At 31.5% G+C, this 20,426-nt stretch overlaps 1 protein-coding gene across 1 annotated transcript in view; it reads left to right on the top strand.

The window, feature by feature from the left end:
* The window catches only part of LOC107441163 (excitatory amino acid transporter 3), a 44,641-nt gene that overhangs the window by 4,468 nt on the left and 19,747 nt on the right, over window positions 1–20,426 (top strand). Inside the window, exons 2-7 of the mRNA XM_016054315.4 lie at window positions 3,642–3,840; window positions 9,932–10,145; window positions 17,074–17,116; window positions 18,199–18,313; window positions 18,977–19,103; window positions 19,560–19,793. Of these exons, the coding sequence (XP_015909801.1) occupies window positions 3,642–3,840; window positions 9,932–10,145; window positions 17,074–17,116; window positions 18,199–18,313; window positions 18,977–19,103; window positions 19,560–19,793 (932 nt within the window). The remainder of the gene's footprint in view (window positions 1–3,641; window positions 3,841–9,931; window positions 10,146–17,073; window positions 17,117–18,198; window positions 18,314–18,976; window positions 19,104–19,559; window positions 19,794–20,426) is intronic.

The following is a 20,426-nucleotide window of genomic DNA, read 5'->3' as shown; positions in this document are numbered from 1 at the left end:
TTTCTTTTTCAAGAACAAATATTCTCCTTATTTATCGAAATGTGTCGCCAAGCCTAAGATTCCTTTAAGACTACGAAACTATAAAAAAAAATTATTAATAATTCTATGATATATATCATAAAAGATAGCACGAATTAAATTTCTGTCTAACATGTTTAACTTTTAAAAGCTTTTATACTGTTTTGAAAGCATATTTGTATGATTTGATAACGGAATTAAACCCAAATATATGGAGTCGGGAATAATTTCTTAAATCTTATACCGTAACAGTCTTTTCTTCACTTGCAACCTGATATATATCATAAAAGATAGCAGGAATTACATTTTTGTCTGACGTGTTAAACTTTTAAAAGCTTTTATATTTTTCTGAAAGCACATTTGTATTATTTCATATCGGATTTAAGCCCAAATATATGGAGTCGGGAATGATTTCATAAATCTTATACCGTAACAGTTTTTTCTTCACTTGCAACCTGATATATATCATAAAAGATAGCAGGAATTAAATTTCTGTCTGACGTGTTAAACTCTTAAAAGCTTTTCTGAAAGCATATTTGTATAATTTGATATCGGATTTAAACCCAAATATATGGAGTCGGGAATGATTTCATAAATCTTATACAGTAACAGTCTTTTCTTAACTTGCAACGGAGTATAGCGACGGCTAAGAAAAGACCATTCAATCGCCACTCGATTAAAGCTTACTTTTTCGAAAATGCACCCCATGTACATTTTATTATTATTTTTTTAATAAATATGGAATAATTATGAATATTTTGTAATATTTTGAAAATCACTTTATTTCCCTCTCGTTTTTTTTTTTCTTCTTCTTCATTTTAGAAATGATGAAACTTGTAATGTTTACCTTACTTTGAGAACTTCCTCAAAAGAAATGCCTTAGTTAATATCAACAGCTTTTTTAATCACTTAAAATTTTCAATTTTTGAAAAAAATAAACAACTGTTAAAAAAGCTACAATTTGTTACTGACCAGTAGTAAACATTTTTCTAATTCTTCTTTGGTTTAGTAACTTCTGTTTCAAAGTAAATAGCTGCTTTCCTTTCAATAAGGTGTCATTAAGTAGTCAATTTTAGAGATTATTTTACGTAAAGAATTTCGCCTTAAAAGGGACAGTATTATTTATTAGAATTGAGACAAATTTATCGCTTTAAAAAGAGAATAATAAGGTGGGGTAAAACAAATACATGCTGGAAAATATATGACTCTCCTGCAGTTAGGCTGACAAGTAGTTAAGTTTACAAACATAAACTTGAGCTAAGTTGACAATTTCCATGATGCATTTATACAGGGTGTCCGGAAACGATCGCATAAACTCTGCACAGCTAGATTCCTCGTTGGGAGTATATAAAAACTGCCCAAGGAAGCGTTCCTGTACGATCCATAGTTTACGAGAAAAATACGAGAAACAAAGTATGACGTCACTACGGGTGCAAGAAAAAACACTTTATTGAACATATCAACAGCAGTATACAATGCACAATTTAAATCAGATGTTCAAAGTGTTCATTTTAAACATCATCGTCTGGAAAGATATGCAAATACTGTTGCTGATATGTCCAATAAAGTGTTTTTTTTCTTGCACCGGCTGTGATGTCATACTTTGTTTTTCGTATTTTTCTTGTAAACTATGGATCGTACAGGAACGCTTCTTTGGGCAGTTTTTGTATACTCCCAACGAGGAATCTAGCTGTGCAGAGTTTATGCGGTCGTTTCGGGACACCCTGTATAGGAAAAAAAAGAAGGAATGATATCATCTAATATAACTAAAGCAATTTCACTTTTAAAATTTTTAAGGAACATAAGGTACATAATATTGCATCGAAAATCCAAAATCGTATCTTATGGCCAGCAAAACCATGTTTTGGATGTTTTCTCGCTTTATTAAGATCTCACTTTCTCTCTAGAAAAACAAGGGAATTTTTTTAATAAAATTCTAATTAGGCCAGTCTTAATCTATGATCCGGAGACCTGGACAGAGACCTGGCCTAAAAATAGAGAACACAAAATAGCAGTTTTGGAAAGACAGATTCTCATGAGCACTCTTAGCAATATCGAAAAAAATGGCCTTTGTCAAAGACGTTTTCATAGATTTTTTTAAAGAGCTCGATGCCATCAAGTGTATTAAAATTAAAAGAATAAACTGGTCTGCTCGTATTGCCAGAATGGATAGAAAGATCCAACAAATGAAATTTTGTGTGCAAACCGATCACTCGTCAAATTAAAAGGCCGAAACAAGAATGACTCGATTCTGTTGATTCAGATTGGGATAAAAGACTGACAGTCCAGGTCAAAAAATTTGCTGTACTGAAAGTGTTGAACCTAAGCTGACAATGATAAGGTTAATGCACTGCAACAAAAAAAGTCTTCACTACTTTTTCGCGTTTTCAACAAAGAGTTGAAATATCAGTCGTCTCGAGTTGTCCCAAGCGCTGAAGGGTAAACTTTCATGTTTACAATTTTCTGAATGAAAATTCTTTTTTCACATGGACAACGAAAATCTGAAACTGAGCTAAGGGTTAGGTAGAATTAAAATGTTAAAAGCGAATAGTTCATATCAACAGACAATGTGTTTCATCACAGTAATTGTTATTAAAAAGCATAATCAATGTTTAGTTTCTACAAGTTTCTTTATTGCATGTCATATATTTCAATTTAAATTCCTAATAGTACAATTATAGCGCAATTATAGCGCAAAATTGGGAAATTCATAATTGTATTTTTGAAAAAGTTGAGAATCTTTCACAGTAATTATTATTCTTTTTAAAGCATGATTATTCTTTCATTTCTGCAAGTTTTTCTATTGCATTTTGCTTATTGCAATTATTTTTTTTATTTCAATAAAAAAAATTTAATTGATAATTAATAATTTATTGACTAAAAATGTTAATTTTTTTAAGAGGAATTAGTTTTACAGTTTTTAATAATTGATTTACATTCTGAGGGTTTTACTCTAGATTTCAAATGGGCTTATTTTAGCGAACATGGTTTACAAAGCAAACCATATAAGATTGCACAGCAATCCGGGTTTGGGTAGTTTTGTGTTAGGATTCAGGGGGTGGTGCCCACTAGTTTTTATTTGCATTTGGATTGTATTATTCTTTATTGTATTTTTCTTAAAATTTGAATTATTTTAAAATGCCAGCAAATATTCAAACGTTCTCTAAAATGAACTATTAATTTAGTAAATTAAATTATACAGTAATAGTTATAGCTTCATAATGTTTTCTAGATTGAGAGGCATTCATTTTGTATTAATGTATGATTTAAGCTTACGATCGATACTTTTTTCCTTGAGTGGAAATTTAGCTTTGCTTTTAGTAATTAATAGTTATATATGGACCATGATCATTATAACTATTCACCATTATCACCTAATCAGCAAACCGAGTGTTTTATCTAAACCGAGTGTTTTATAGAAAATACGTTAGGCCTTATTTTCTCTATAAATTACATTAGAATTACACCACTTATTTTCTATATTAAACTGTTGACGTTGCATATTTATGAATTAAACTGTTTATTTAGAGTCTGTCTGAGATATTTAACTTCATGACAAAGAAATATTCAAAAAACTACGCACATATTTACCAATTTGTAACAATATAATTATGTCTTTTTAGTGTCTACCATGGTGTCGGAATCATGGTTTTCTGCTTCTGCTCCTCCTGGCTACAGTCTCGGGATATGTTTTGGGTATCCTACTGAAGTCCCAAAATTTATCCAACCAGACCATCCGCCTCATAGGATTTCCGGGACAACTTGTCATCAGAGCATTCTTCATGATAATAGTTCCTCTTCTATTCTGCAGTCTTGTACTAGGTATGTATGAAACATATATGCTTACATTTGTTTCTTGGTACTTCGAATGTTTGTTTGATTTTACAAAAAAAAAAAAAATTTATGTTTTAAGCTTTATACTATTAAAGTGGGAGTTTTTTTAAACCCTCGCCTTGTATCCAATTGGTGGTCTATCAAATGTATTTTCACTATCCCTATACAACTGTAAAAAATTCCGGATCAAATTACTGTATAAAGTACTGGCAATTTGGTTGCATCATCTGTAAAAGCCATCTTAATGTAAAGTCCATTTTTACCGTACTTTTTACAGTATATTTAATTACAATGATTCTGTGATTTTACGGAAATTGTTACAGTGAAAATTGCGGCATAGCATATTTTTTATTCCATAACATGTTCTGGCGAAAATGAATTCTCTGGTGAAGTTCCGACACCCTGAATGCCTGTACTTTTTTCCATTTTACAAACCGTTTTTTTGTTTTTTTAACCGAATTTCATCCTAAAATTTTTACAGTGTAGGTTAAATAACTTTTTACGTGTATCTTTACTTAACTATCATTTGCTGTCTCGACACTGAGGAAGGTTTTTGTTTGTAGAATAGACACTATAGTATGTTCATTTCTGTACTTTAAAATGCGATTTATACACATTTTTTGTTTTTTTATATTTGAATGGCCCACGAGTTTATTTTCCTTGAAACAGACTAGTTTGTCTGTATATGAAATTATATTTTATTACAAATGGTGTTTCCAACAACATGCATTGACTATTTAAACTTCCTGGTTATTTTATCTGATGAGTTGTCCTTGTCGTTATGCAATTTTAATTTCATGTTTAATTTAAAAAAGTAATTTTAAGATGACTTAAAAAAAATTTTAATTTTAAGTCTAATTTCATGTAATTTTAATTTTAAAATCAATTTCATGCAATTTTATTTTTTGAATTAATTTTAATAAGTATCCAGTCTGAAAATGATTTTTTATCATGATCATCATTAGTTTTCATTATTTTTTTTATCAAGCTCATTCTGGCGCTACAGACCTTTGCAGAGTCCTTACCTCTTTTAAGATTTTGGACATTTATTTTTCTTCAGGTTACATTTATTTGTAGTTCGTAATTTGAAGTGATTTCAGTTCCTCATCAATTTGTTTCTTCTATCTTCCTGCAGATCATGACCATCCTTGTTTTCCGTCTAAATAATTCACAATTCTAGCATCCGAAATGAAGATTGAATGTATAATCTTTTAAAAGCCACAAAACGACGAGTTCGTGCACGAATTATACACTTCCGATTTATTTTTAAAAAGATAATTCTGCCGAAAGTAACTGCTGCAAAACGGAACAGGGGAAACGTCGAAAAGCTGGCTATTCTTACGGGTATTTAAATCGTTTTTAGGATCTTATCTCGGCAATATTTTAAGTAAGTCACATGAATTCGGATGCTTTTCAAAGCTTTATATATCAAAAAATTAAAAGGAAATTATTGTATTGAAAATAAAGTATTTATTTTATATTTTTGAGAAATGTTTATTATAAGATCTCTTCACTAATTTAGCTGATATGCGGTTGTTAAGTTTGAAAAATGGAACTTTGGATCAATTTGAACTATTTTAGATTGTAATCTGCGAAATTTTGACAATTCGGAGATAGCTTTTTGTATATTACTGCATTAAGAAAACGATGAAAAATATTAGATAGCTGCCCAATAGTACAATCTATAACGTTCTTACAGTTAATCGACATGCAAATTAATATTTCTACTAAATTTCAAAGAATTGTTGCACCACTTTCTACTTTTATTTTTATCTACTCTTAAAATACTTCCTAAACGTCTTCTCGTAAAAACGATAATCTTATCGCGTTGATTGTCGCCTCGTCTTTCTTCAACAAAAGAGTTAAGTGATTCCAAAATACTCAAATGTTGAGTTGTTTATTTGATGTGAAAGAAATAAGAAATAAACGACTAACTGTTGAAAAATGTTTTGAATATTTTATAGAAATTAACAACATTCGCCTTTATAAAAATTTTAGTTTTGTACTATTCTAAAAGGATTTAGGTCCTTATCACTAAAATTCGATGATTTATGACATTTTGTCTCGGTATTCTTTTTTTCTTTAACAGCTTTTTCAAAGATTTTGGACATTATTTTTATTTATGTGATCATTTCCTATTTTTTGCTACTTAAAACGATTTTTTAATATTATATTTTTCTTTATCATTATTATTATTATAAAGCTAGCTCATTTGGCGTCCAGCCTTTCAAAATTATCCTGCACAGTGTATAAACTTTAAAGGTTGTCAAGCCAAAAGCACAGCACATCTGTATTTAAATATTCTAATTCCTTATTCCTCCTCAACTCCTAACACCTTAATCAATTTTAAACAATATGTTACCCAAGTTTTTGAACCGTTTAGCTGTTGCAAGCTTCTTCTCCCGCTCAAAACTTCTATGTTTTCAGTTTCAACTATTTTCAAACAATGTCTGAGTTTTTAATGTATTAACATTTAGTAATAATTCTAATTCTGTTCAACAGCCATTTAATCTCATAAACCACCGTTAGTATGAGCTCGGGCCAAATTTAGCTGCTGCACTAGAAACAAAATTAACTAGTATCTCACAAGTATAACGCAACTTAAGAATACATGCATTTATAGACATTTTCTAATTGAAGAGTTTGGAACGGCCTCACGGAGAGTCAAAATTCGTAATGGTGCGAGTAAAATGAGAGTGAGAATGATAATCGGTTTGTGTCGTTATTTCACACACCCGACTTAAGATTTGAACGCAGCTCATGTGCTCATCGAGGCAGCTGTAATGTCTACAATCAAACGTGAAACACAATAAAAATAATGATTAGTTTCAGCTAGTTATTGCACAGTACCCCTCAATTCAGAAAGTTACTTTTTTTATTTCCAATGTCTAGACAGAAAGTTTCAAAGAGTTAAAAGTATATGAACACAGAAATTCAATCAGTGGAACTAAAAGCAACATGTCAGCAATCATTGCCTAAACTTACCTGCCCTTACCTCGATTCCTCTGTATCACTACGAAGTTTCCTTACAATTCAGCCGATGTGCCCTATCCATTACTTCTGCAGAGTCAAAAAGTGAACAGGTAGGATCGGTTAAAAAGCCTAGTGGTGCAAATGAGCAAAAAGGAAATCCTGTCTTGTAGACCACGAAAGGCCACAACAGCACTGCATCTTAATTTATTGGAAATAAGAGAAGGACACAAAATCCTCCATCTTTTTAGGGCTGTCCGAGTCCGGAGCTTTCATAAAATATTAGATGTAAATGGTTTTGTTTTACTAACAGTTTATTTCTCCAATGTTGTTGTAAACCGGCTGAATTTTCTGCAAGAAAGTCGGTTTGCTCATTGTCCCAATGACCATAATGGCCAGGCAACCACTGGAGAATAGTTTGTTTCTCCTTTCAAATAAAAGTTTTCAAAAATTCTTGACATTGCAGGATGTCTGGTATTAATGGGTATTTAACAGATCTACTTGACTGGATGATTGCTTGAGAATTATATTTAAATAACAGTTTATCTAATTATTATTTTAAAATGTTCAACCAAAATAGTCAAATAACTATTAAAAAGAAGATGAAATTCAAGGTGTTAACTGTGAGAAAAATCGTTTATTGACTCTTTTCACTTAATACGGTTAAACAACGAGAATTTTATTCACGCCAAGTAGACCTACAACCAATGAGATTCGAGTGAACATTCTACGAAAGCTAGAAGCTAAGTCATGTGATGAGAAATTTGTATTTTTAGTTTCCATCATCAGATACCTAACACAACAGCGGATACTTAATAATCGTATAGGTGTGTAGTGAAATTTGTTATGGAACCACATAGTTTCTTGTAGCAGGGTACATACTTTGAGGACCAATCTGCCAATCTCATAACCGGATGAACAAGTGCCGATTTCTCAGTGTTGAAACCTCAATATTTCCTTCAACACATAAGGAGTTTACAAATAACCCCAGTATTTCTTTTTTTTTAGCAATAGATAGAACTACTTGACAAACTAATTTTAAAATGATAGATAGTTCTCTTTAAAAACACTAGTTATCCACAGCCTTACTCTAATATCTATTGTCTAATGAAAAGCCGAGCATAAATTAATAAATTACATTTTTACTGTTTAGGAACTATGCTAATTAAAAATGGTTACAAAACCGTACTTTGTATTCACGGGTTTTTAACCATTCCAGATATAAATGGTTTCAAACCCGTAAAAGTAAAAAGAAATGTTCCTTATCGTAAACATTACGGTTCGGATGGATTATCTACTTCCGATTATTTTACTGTAATTTTGGAATGGAAATTTTAAGATTGTAGAGAGATTTTTTTTAATGTGAAGATATTTCAACTATCGACTAGTCTGAAAATATTTTATGTTAATGGCTATTACTCGTATTTCCTTAAACTATTTCTAAGTCATAACTCCACAGTATTGCAACTTTTGTCAATAGATTGTTCTGCTTGTTAAGAAAAAAATAATAGACTATTCCAGGTGAAATATTTAAACGGGCTTCTTGTCAGTTGTGGCAGCAGACTATAACGAAATGTCACCGCAAATAACATTTATTTATAATTATATCTGTAGAATTTGAGCGGTGGTGGCTCAGGGGATAGAGCTCTTGCCTCTTAATAGGGTAACTGTGATGCCACAATTGGCATTACATATTTGTTTTCTATCCTTTTAAAATATCTTCCATTACTTAAGCTTTTTTTTATTAATAGAATTATATTTAAAAATAAATCAAAGACCTAATCTTTTAAAACGAACATAAAATATTTATTTCTTCTCCTCTAAATCAACGGATACTTTTTATTTCATTACTAATCCAAAACAAAAATCTATTTATAACTTTTCAGTCTTAAATTTCCAACTGCTAAATGTTTCGGTTGCATGGTTGCAATAATTCTCATAAATTTGTTGGCGACTCGTGATCGCCAAGGCATTTTTTTAAACCCATATTGATATGCTAGTTGGCTTTGTTTTGGCTATGATATATTATGATAAATAGCCAAATTATGGATCTCCTACCCATACTTTCTCTGTCCGTTGAGAATAATTATATTCACTTTTAATTCAAAATTTGTGGAGGCTGGGAGCCCTTTGGGGCCTCCCCAGTCTCAATTTCTAAGCGTCGGAAATGATATTCTGGCTGTATGATCTCTCAATAGAGAGTATTCTGATTTCATCCCTTTAAGGGATTTCTTATTTTTTGATGAGGAAATAGCCATTGTCTAAATCACCAATTATGCTTAATAAAATCTAAATTTACATTTAACGATTTGTACATTATTTCCTGGAAACTTAATTATTCAATTCATTCATTAATGGCCTAAATGAACATTCATGTATTACACTATACGAATATTGGCGGCTACTGACGGAGAAACAAACTTCCGTCATAGTAACCCAGGATCGAATCTCGGCGATGGCTGGTTGATACGAATTGTGCAACAGTCTCGCATCGATCATAGTGCTAAAGTAAAATAGCATCACTTATCTACAGATCATTGCTTGAAGTTCTATTGCCGTCGGGCTAACCTTGGAATGTTTCCGTAGTTTCCCTCTATACGTAACGCAAATGCGAGTTAGTTCCATAAAAAAAATCTCCTGGAATCCCTTCATCCAGGAGTTCCCTTATCTCCTGGATTGGGATCAATATTACGAGGCTACTTATCTGAATGTTGATAGTTGTAAATTCAATATTGGGTCAGCTGTTCCACACCGGTTATAAAATAAAACAATAAATAGTTTATACTATCGTTTGTAGAACTTTCTAATTCATTTTGCTATCCGGTGAGAACCCATACTTGGTTTCCAAAGCAGACTGCAAAAAACCATGCATTTAAAAGGCCTTTCGTTTTTTTTAATTTGAGATTTTTCAAATCATCCCTCATTTTTAGTTCATTAAATAACTCAATAATCACTAATAAAACCAATAACAATTTAATCGTCGTTAATTAAATAACTCAATTAATTATCTTCACAGTTGTTGTTAAACAAATAAAATCACTATGAGCATTAATAGTTTTAATAAACTGTTTCTTTTTTCCGTAATGCATTGGAATGTTTTTCTCCATAGGTGTGTCGAGTTTACGTAAAGGTGGTGATGCAAGAATGGTGGCCGTGACGATAGCTTTTTTCCTGGGATTGTCATCTTTAGCTGCCATAATGGGTGCCGGTGCAGGACATATCGTTCACCCAGGACAAAAAATCACATCCAGCAGCATACAGGTACAAACTTCCATGTCAGGAAGAAAAGGCGTCATTCTTGATTCTATGATGGATTTACTATGGTAAGATATGAAACTTCTAATAACATACGACTATTTTTTCCATTTATTGTTGTTATACCCATACACAGTGTACAGAGGAAATGGAACAACTTTAAATACCTTTTCATCTAAAAATCGGATTTTCACGTAATAAGTCTCAATCTTAATGGTTTGAGGGACTGTCCTAAAATATGCTAATTAGCTAGTGCTGAGGATATTTTAAATTACGAATTCAGACAAAAAAACGCATTTTCTCTGAAAAAAAATACTTTTTTTGAAGATGGATTTGGATTCCTGACCATCAAAATTGGGAGGGGGGAGCCACAATCTGGGAAATATGATTCCAATAGATTGCTAAGGAGAGCGGTCAAAGTTTGGACACCTTACTTTTTGCATATTTCGTCTTATCTCGAGAACTTTTTAGCGAATATAAAAATCTTTCACTTAATTATAAATTTCATTTTTTCGGAGATAATTTAACGTAAAAGGTTCTTATTATTTTATTTGAAAATAGTGAAATAAAATTTGATTTGCAAGGTACACAAATTTTTACATCATTTTAAATAATATAATTTCATATGTCAAAATATAGAATTTGAATTAAATCGGTAGAAATTTTCCTGTTAAAAAGAATTTTAAATAAATTATTTTTTAAAAATTCTATTTCTCCCGAACTTTTCGACCAATTTTGTTCCTTTTTTGTATTTTGCAAAATAAAATTTCATTTTTTAAAGTAGTTTAAAATTTGTATACCTTAAAATTCAAATTTTTTTCCGAGTTTTTTTGGATAAAATTATGAAAAATAATACAGATTATTATTAAAATTTGTTTTATGTGAGGATAATCGAATTTTGTAATTAAGTACAAAAATTTAAATAAATAAAAAAGTCTCCAGATATGGTGAAATACGCAAAAAATAAATTAACTATAAGGTGTTCAAATTTTGAACCGTTTTCCTGACCAAACTATTGGGGCCATATTTTCCAATTTGCTGCTATTTTGAGCCTTGTTGGTTCAGGGGATAGAGCGTTCGCCTCTTAATGGGGTGATAATTAGGCTCGAATATCAGCGATGGCTGTTTGATACGAATTCCGCACCCGGCTCTCACCAACTACAGTGCTGAAGTAAATAATATCCTAAGTGGTAGACAGATCATGGCTGAGTCACCTTGAACTAACCGTCGGAGATTTTCGGGTTTTCCTCTGCATGTAACGTAAATGCGGGTTTGTTCCTTAAAAATGTCCTTCACGAACGCAAAATTTCTCCCGATACTTGATTTTAGAGTTCTCTTGCCCTCAGGATTGGGTTCAAAACTAAAAGACTACGAAGTTGAGCTTTGGTAGCTGTAAACTCAAAATTGAGTCAGCTGTTCAACGACAGTTATAAAATAGAAAAAAATAAAAATTGGAGATTAGGATTCATAATTCGAAAAAAAATATTTGTTTATTCAGAAAAAGTATGTTTTTGTATCATATTCAATGATTTAAAATATTATGACAGTCATTATATTACTTGAAAGTTCTTTCATTAGAAGTTATTCAGGGTGTTTGCTTGAGTGCTTGTGCTTAGATGAAAAAAGTCCTCTAAACTTAACTATTGCACGAACTTTAGGGACGCAGGCTAGAGGGATAGAGGCCGTTGTATTGTTGCACATTGCAAGAAGCAATGAAAGCATTTACAATGGTAAATTAAATTATAATACAGATTTTTAACTTTTTTAATGTCATTTTTCTAGTGTTTAGAATAGATATTTTGAATACGATTTTGATCATATTGCTTCAATCATATTGTTTACCTCTTAACCTGGAAATGATTTGGTCGATATGACTTTCTTTGAAACTAGTCTCGCGAGCTCTATCGACATCTGTTACGAGTATTTTTTAATTACAGTTCACTGTATTTATATTCAGTAGTCACTGTTCTGAGGCAAGATTTTGATTTCTTGTCAACAAATAAAGTCTAAAATAGTAAAATTGCTCTTTCGGGATAGGTTTAGCACTGCAGAAAAGGAGATAATAAGATTCTACTCTAATTGTAGAAAGCATATAGAAAGCAACACGTTTTTTTTTTTTTTTTTTTTTTTTTCAGAGCACGGCGAAATGGCAATAATGTAGCCCAAATGGTTTCAGCTCCACACTATGGTATAAAGCTTAACTACTGGTTAGATTGATAAGTTTATCAATTTCTTTCACTATTTTTAATTGAATTTATGAAGTTCGTTTGATTATTTCTATTATTTTAGTTTTATAAAAATTCTAGATTTTAGTTCGTTAAGAAAGTCATGTTAACATTTTGCAAAATCATGGTAATTTAATTGAAATACTTTACTTTCTCCATACTCTTTCGTTCTTAAACTTATTTTAAAGTTCAATAAAATAGATATTTGCACTGCATGTACCATTCATCTGTTTAAACTATTAGAAAAGTGATTCATAAATTCGAAAAAGCGTTACTTAATGTGTATTTTTCCTTCTTTCTGTTTATCATATGACAAAATGAAATAAACAGGTGTAAATAAAATAAATGATAGTAGCGCTTTTTACGAATAATCTAACTAAAATCTCAGAAAAGGGGTTTTGAATTAAATAGAAAAGTTTGCATCTTTACAAATGCGCAGCGTGAAAAAAAAATTCAAAATGCTAGCTGAAATTCTTACAATCCAGTATTGATTCAAAAACTTTCATTGAAATAAAACAACTTTAAAAGTATAAATCAGTGTTCGTTCGTGTTATATAATATATTCGCACAGAAGTAAACATAAATATGATAGACACTTAGATATGCCATCGTAATTTTAAAAAAAAATTCTGAATCACATGGTGAATTAAAAACGTAATCGACTTAATTTGTTTTAACTAATGCATTTTTTATATCATTATTGAATTTTTTACTAATATATTTTTTATACATAATATAAAATTAGGTGTTGCAGTGCTCATTACTAATTTAAATTGAAATAATATATATTTTTAATGAATCCCTTTCTTCTATTTCCCATTTATATTATATTATAGTATTATAAAAATAATGAAGCAAGGACAGGATTTTAAGTTTTCCAGGAAATTCGGAAAAAGTTGGTGCTGCCATCTACTTAATACAAGACTAACTAAAATATCTTCCATAGACTCGAAATAACTTTTCTCTAATTTAAATTTTTTTTTTCGCCTCTTATCTAAAGAAAAAAGAGGAAAATAGAAAAATGTGCCATTTGCACCTAAAAATATACTATACTGATAATTTAAAAAATACTTCAGTCAAAAGTCAAAATGAATGTCTGCAGCGTTTCATGATTTAATAACGACTACATAATAAGACGTTTGATTAGATGTGTAAACGTATATGTACTTAGTTTCAACATCCTATGGCATTTGGAATTCCGTTTTTTTTTTTCAGATTTTTTTAAAAAACATTATGATTTGTTTTGTTTTTTCACTTCCATAATTAAATATGAACTAAAAACAAGCATATAAATATAAACTTGACAATTTTATTTGAGAATTATCCCAAATGTGTTTGAATTATGAATAAAATAGATTAAGTTTGAAACAAATGTAAATAACTAGCTATTATTTTTTTTGTTATTTATTACTTGTTAAAAAAAAAGAATTGTGTCTACAGTGCAAACATAAAGGAAAAATACGAATATGAAAAATTGCCACTTATGATTAGAAAATTTTGAATATATACATACATTCTTCAATCGACACTACTGCTGAACTAAAACATATTCCACTCGGCTATGTTCTAATTATAGTGTTTGTAATTAAAATAGGTGTTTGAAGATTATTTAAGCTCCCACTCCCTACCCTCCACTTTCCACAAATTTTAAATTACCCTCCTAGGCTATTTTATGTGTTCATTTACCACAGTAATTCTCACAGAAAAATTTGAAGCCTTTGAAGAATAAGAAAGGTAAAGTAAGAGACAATCTCCGAGTATTATTTTTTTTCAAAGAAAAGCAAGCTAAAAAAGAATAATAATAATAATATTTGATAAAAAAAACTTGAAAGATTGTTTTTTTAATACTTCAAATGAGAGAAAATAAACATTTAAAGGTGTTTTTTTTTTACTGAAAGATATTTATTTTTTTAAGAAAAATAATAGTAAAATTTAAAATCACTAAAAATCTCATAAGTATGCAACCCCCTCCCCTCCAAATAAAAGATGTTAATATCTCTGAAGTCGAATATCATGCGAATTTTAACTACATAACTAGGCGGCATTGGAAAACTTTTACTAAGATGAAGGAATGAAATTAAAAATTAAAGTAATATAATGAATCAATAGCTAAATTAATCTGAAATGAACTTTTCATTAAAACCAGTGTTTAAAGAAACAACCTTTTCATGAAAAAATAAAATAAAAGAACAGTATCCTTAAGGTATGGTGGCTTATTTATGAAAAATGCGCAAGGAGGGCGCATTCATCTAAGGGTAGAGTGGACAGGCTGCCCCTCTAAAAACGCTTCCGGAGAGCTTTTCCCGGAGAATATTAAAAGTTAAAAATATTGACAAATCTTCATTTTTAATGCAATCTTTTTTTAAAAGAAATCTCCGGTTGGTAGATTATTATCACGCGACACAATTAGTGTAATTATTGAAATTCAAAAGAAAATTATGGAGCTGCTTATGTATCCAAAAAAGCTTATTGAATAGCATGAAGAGCGTGAAGTTCCTTTTTAAACTTTAAATTAATCCTTGCACTTTAAAAAAAATATATATAATTTTATTTTAATAAATGACTTTGAATTCGCTGAATGGCTCAAAACAAATTGGACATAAATTTATATAATTGCTTAAGTAATGTTTTTTTTTCTTGATTTTTTTCGGGTTCTTTTCCGTGCTTTTTTCCAGAGCTTCCTTTCGATGCTCTTTTTTCCAGTAAATATTTGCTATTGTGGATACTTTCAAAATGGGCACAACACTGAAGTATCGCTAAAGAATATAGAGGAATATAGAAGATGTAGAATATACTCTCTTCCATATTCCTTAGATTAAGGATGTATTTTCCATACGTATGGCTTTTATGTGTGCTGCATTTTGAACTAAATATTTCTTTACAGCATATATACACTATCTAGCCATTAATGACCGGACACCCCTTGAACGGCAGGTGGACTCGTCCTGGTGGAATAAATACGGAACCTGTGTTGGGGGAAAGACCACTCGCAAGCAGGCGACGGCCATACGAGCGTTAACAGTGAAAATGAGTGGACGACGAGAGCTGAATGAGGCGGAAAGGGGCATGATCATAGGCGCCCACCGATTTGGTCATTCCAAACGTGCCATCTCCGACAAGTTTCAGATACATAGGTCAACAGTTGGTAGACGTCGTGTTGAAATGGGAACGAGAGGGAGTGAAAAACCGCAGTCCCGACCCGGCAAGCCCAAAATAATGTCCGACAGGGATCGACGATCTCTTCCACGTGTAGTGAAGGCAAACCAACAAATGTCGTTGGACTCTGTCGCTACCAACTTCCGGGCTATATCTGGCAGTGTTGCCAGTGCACGTACCATTCGTCGGGAGCTGATTGCACAAGGATTCCGTGGACGAGCAGCAGCACATAAGCCAAACATCTCTCCATCAAACGCCCGCCACCGATTTCAGTGGTGCAGAGCACGTCGCCAGTGGACAGAAGAGCAATGGAAAAGCGTTATGTGGAGTGATGAGTCATGCTACATGTTGTGGCACTCTGATGGACGAGTGTGAACCTGGCGAATGCCCGGAAAATGGTACCTACCGTTGTGCATTGTCCCCATTGTGAAGTTCGGCGGTGGAGGAATTATGGTTTGGTCCTGTTTCTCATGGTTTTGCCTTGGAGCCTTGGTGTTAGTGCGTGGAACCCTGAACGCAGAAGGGTATAGAGACATCCTGGACAATTCGGCTCTTCCCACCCTGTTGCAACAGTTCGGTAATGGCCCGTTTGTGTTTCAACACGATAACACTGCCATTCATAAAGCACATGCCATCACGGACTGGTTTGATGAAATGGAGGTGCAAGAGCTTGACTGGCCATCCCAAAGTCCCGACATCAATCCAATTGAGCATCTCTGGGATGAGTTGGAGCGCTGGTTGAGGGCCAGACCACAATGCCTCAAAACCACCACTCAACTCTTCGCCATGTTACAGGAGGAATAGCGGGCAATACCTGCCGCCGTGTATCAACACCTAGTGGATAGCCTTCCTAGAAGGGTTAAAGCTGTGGTTTAGGCACGTGGCGGCCCTACGCCCTACTGACTTGATACTAGCACCTCATGTATCCGAAATGAGGGATGTCCGGTCATTAATGGCCAGATAGTGTATGTTGTGACTCAATTTGACTGCCTTCTTAGTTAGTGATATGTTTATTCAATGTAACAAACAGCATAAATGAAATATAAATGATTGAAGAAGTATATCTAAAAAAAAATTTAAAAAAACGGTGGGAATTAGAAGCAAATGGTTTGCATAATTTAAATCAGCACCTTTTACTTACCTTAAAAAATTTATCTGATACATAGATATCCACAATGCATCTGTTTTTAAAGTTTTCGCAACACCTAAAAAATATAACATGCTTATCCGATCTTTATTCATATCTTTGAATTATTTCAAAACTGTTGGACCGAAATCATTTGAAAACAAGTGTTATTATTCATTACTTTTACTACTTTAACTATCTAGGGAAATTACCTGGCTTTCACTGAAAAAGTTGATTGCTTTGTTGGTACTGTTAGCTTCAAGTACATAACATTAATTTATTCATTTAACTTAGCATTTTTTTTTCTGAGAGAAAAATACTTTTAAAAATTTTCATGATGTGGCTATTTTATTTAAATTTGATTCTCAATTATTTAAATTTTTTATCATCTTCATTAGGGATTTTCTAACTTTCCATTGAAAATGAATAAACATTTTAAAGTGCAATTCATATTTCCCAATTTACTATTGTTATTTTTTTAAATTACAGGAATGCAATACCAAGCAATATTATCGAAGCCACTTTTACAAAGGTAATGTATAAAAAAATCTGATGTATATCTGTAAGAGCGAAATAAACTCAAGCATTTTATTATTTTTTTTAAATTTATGAATAACTTATTCAATTTTTATTTATATAAAAATAGAAAGAAAACACGCATGAAACTCATTAGGTATATATTTATAAAATATTTCATATTTCAAACTGTGTATGTTTGTGTACAAATTTTTGCAACAAATAAAGGGAAAAGAATTTATGTAATTGAAGCTTTTGCTTATGAAGTAAAATCTAGACTATCTTATTGAGCAATATTTGCTTTCCTTCTAATTTAATTCGTATTCTATTCATTATTGTTCTTTTCGTCTCTTATTCTGCCTAACGATTCATGCAATACTCTGTCTCAAAATATTTTGTCGAAGCGAATATTCTGTATTCTGTGTCCTATAAAATTTAATGCGTGTAATTTCTATCCCACGGTATTTTGTCCGTGTGTCCTGCCTCGTGATATTTTGTTCATGCAAGACTCCGTCTCACAATATTTTGTTCTCGAGATATTTCGAGTATTTATTATGTTTCATCATCCCAAGAATCTGCCTCACAATATTTTGTTCATGAGGTATTTTGTGTTTTATTATTATGTTTCGTCATCATTAAGTTCTGTCTCAAATATTATTTTTTTCATTAGATTTTTTAGTTTTATTATATTTTTTCACCATGAGATTCTGCCTCACAATATTTTAGCCACGAGATAATTCGTGTTTTAATAAGGTTCGTCATTTAGAGATTCAGCCTAACTATATTTTGTTCATGCGATATTTCGAGTTTTATTATGTTTCGTGAGATTTTGTATATATATAATACAATATTTTCTATTCCACAATGTTTTCTATTTGCTAGTATTTGCTTCATGATAATTCGTCCACGGATCACTGAATGCCCTTCTCTTAAATTTTTGGCGTGGTGGTTGGATAACCAATTTATTGTGTCAATTCTATTCTTCAACTAGTCGGGAGATTCTCCAAATCCCGGCCAAAGCATTAATCTTACATTTGACCTATTAAGATATAGAGTGATTTCAGAATATGAAAAGATTTTTTGTTTATGTTTGTGTAGGAGTATACTCATGTGGAAATATTAAACTCAACTGATGATCAAGAAGGAAGAGGTTCCAACTCAAATGTCATTTACAAGAAGAGTATTCAAAGACGAAATGGTGTCAACTTTATGGGTAGGTAGGAGAAATTAACGAACGACTTTTCATCCAGAGACAATGTTATTAAAATGATAGTTTTTTAATGGGTAGCTCAATGACTTATTGAATGATTTTTTTACTTAACTAATACCTTAATACTTGAGCCAGATAAGTATCAAAAAACGGCTATGAGGTTTTGAAGAGTCGACCTCAAACTAGTTCAGCCAACAGAGTTCCCAAAACATTGTGAAACTATATGAAAAAGACGTTAAATATTATTTTTTAAAAGAAGAATGTAGCATTTTTGCCAGTAAATTTTAACTAATCATTCTCGTGAAGTTGTTAAAAATTTATTCCTATACTTCTTTATTTTTAAATAGCAGCAAATAATGTAAAATAAAAGAGCAATATTTTGATGAAAACTAATCCCAAATGAATGAATCTATGTTATGATGTTTGTAGAGATTAATTACTGATTTACTACAATTGGAATCATTACATATAACATTCTAGTCTTAGAATTTGCTATTTAATTTTTTTTTTAATTAATCTTGTTCATTTATTTATTTGTAGTAATTTCGTTATTGATGTTTTGTTAGCAGCTTTTAAAAAGTTTATTTTTTACTTTTTCAAAAAAAAAAAATATGCATTTATTATGATTGAAAACTGCAAAATGATGATTATGAACTATCTTTCAAGGTTTGTTATGCTTTAGCATTTTGTTTGGCTGTGCTCTGGCATCGCTTGGCGATAAAGGAGAGGCATTGCATCAAGTGATCGAACAACTCAACGCAATTGTCATGAAGATCATGCTATATTTCTTGAAGTAAGTAAGTTACATAAAATCTTCTTGCTTTTAGCTCCTGACCTAAGATATTCAGAGAAAGTGCTGCCGTTAAAAAGAAGGATTGGAAAAAAAATAATTACTGAAATATTTATTACTGAGCAATGGCCAGTAACCTTAAGTAAAATTGATAATAGTTGGATTCACTAAAGTAATGACCCTCCAGGGGTGTATTGGCCTCTATCAGGTCATGTAAGTTTTTAAGGTTAGGAGCAATTGGGATCTTATAAAATTCTGAATCTTTGCCCGGTATTTCCTACATTGATGTTCTTTAATGGTAGATTTTACACGCGTTCAAAAAGAGTGCAGCACTTTCTTGAAACTTCGCTTGTGACAGAGAACAGACTCAAGTCCAAAATCTTAGCTTAACCAAAAATAGTTTTGCCTCGATAATTTGTAAGAGATAGTCTCCTATCATATACCCATTTAACATTTCAGACTTTTGCCCATCGGAATGTTTTTCTGGATGTTCAGAGAAGGGTTGGTGAGTGTTGCACCCGTTCAACTGTTGGAGTACATGGGCGTATTCCTGGCGACCGCCATGGGAATCATTTTATTTCACCAATTCATCCTTCTTCCGGGATTGTACTTGATTATAGTGAGAAAAAATCCAATTCCTTATCACCTGAATCTCCTTCCAGCCATCTTAACTGCTTTTGGTACAGCATCTAGGTAAGAAACAACTCATTTATTTCGAACTCTATCAAAAAGTTTTTATACAATTGTTAAATCTGAAATTTTTGCCATGCATAAAAGAAGTTGCATACTATCCTGGCTTAATTTTAAAAAAAAATTCTTCTAAATTTGTCTTTCATTTGTTAAAAATATTAACCGTTATTTTTGAAAGACGAATTAAGTTCGTTTAAAAACAAAAAAGTCGTTTATTTATTTACTTATTTATTTGCAATTTTGATAATCATTGTTGCTTTGAAATCTTTTATCAAATTATGTACCGTAAACCGGGGCGAGTCTACCCATTTTAGTTTTATTTAATTTTCACTATTTTAAATTGCAAATAAAAAAAATTTTACCGACGGAGGACTTAGTTCAGACTCTAAGGAAGATGGCGATGTAGTAGTTTGATTCGTTTTTATTTATTTGGTGTCTTTTTAACCGACCTGTTCAAACGTCTATTGAGAGATTTGTATTGAAAATCAGCAAACTTTTAGTTGGTGCTCCGTAAGTATATTATTATTATTACTATTTTCACTTTGGTTAAGTGATAAACTTATCTAAGACTAAGATTACATTAATTTTATATGAAAAAAAACAAAAAGAATGTAAGTTTTGAATCCCACGGACAAT

This window comes from Parasteatoda tepidariorum, chromosome 10 (assembly GCF_043381705.1).
Source record: "Parasteatoda tepidariorum isolate YZ-2023 chromosome 10, CAS_Ptep_4.0, whole genome shotgun sequence".
In the NCBI taxonomy this organism is placed as follows: domain Eukaryota; kingdom Metazoa; phylum Arthropoda; class Arachnida; order Araneae; family Theridiidae; genus Parasteatoda; species Parasteatoda tepidariorum.
This window is presented reverse-complemented; position numbering and strand designations above follow the sequence as displayed.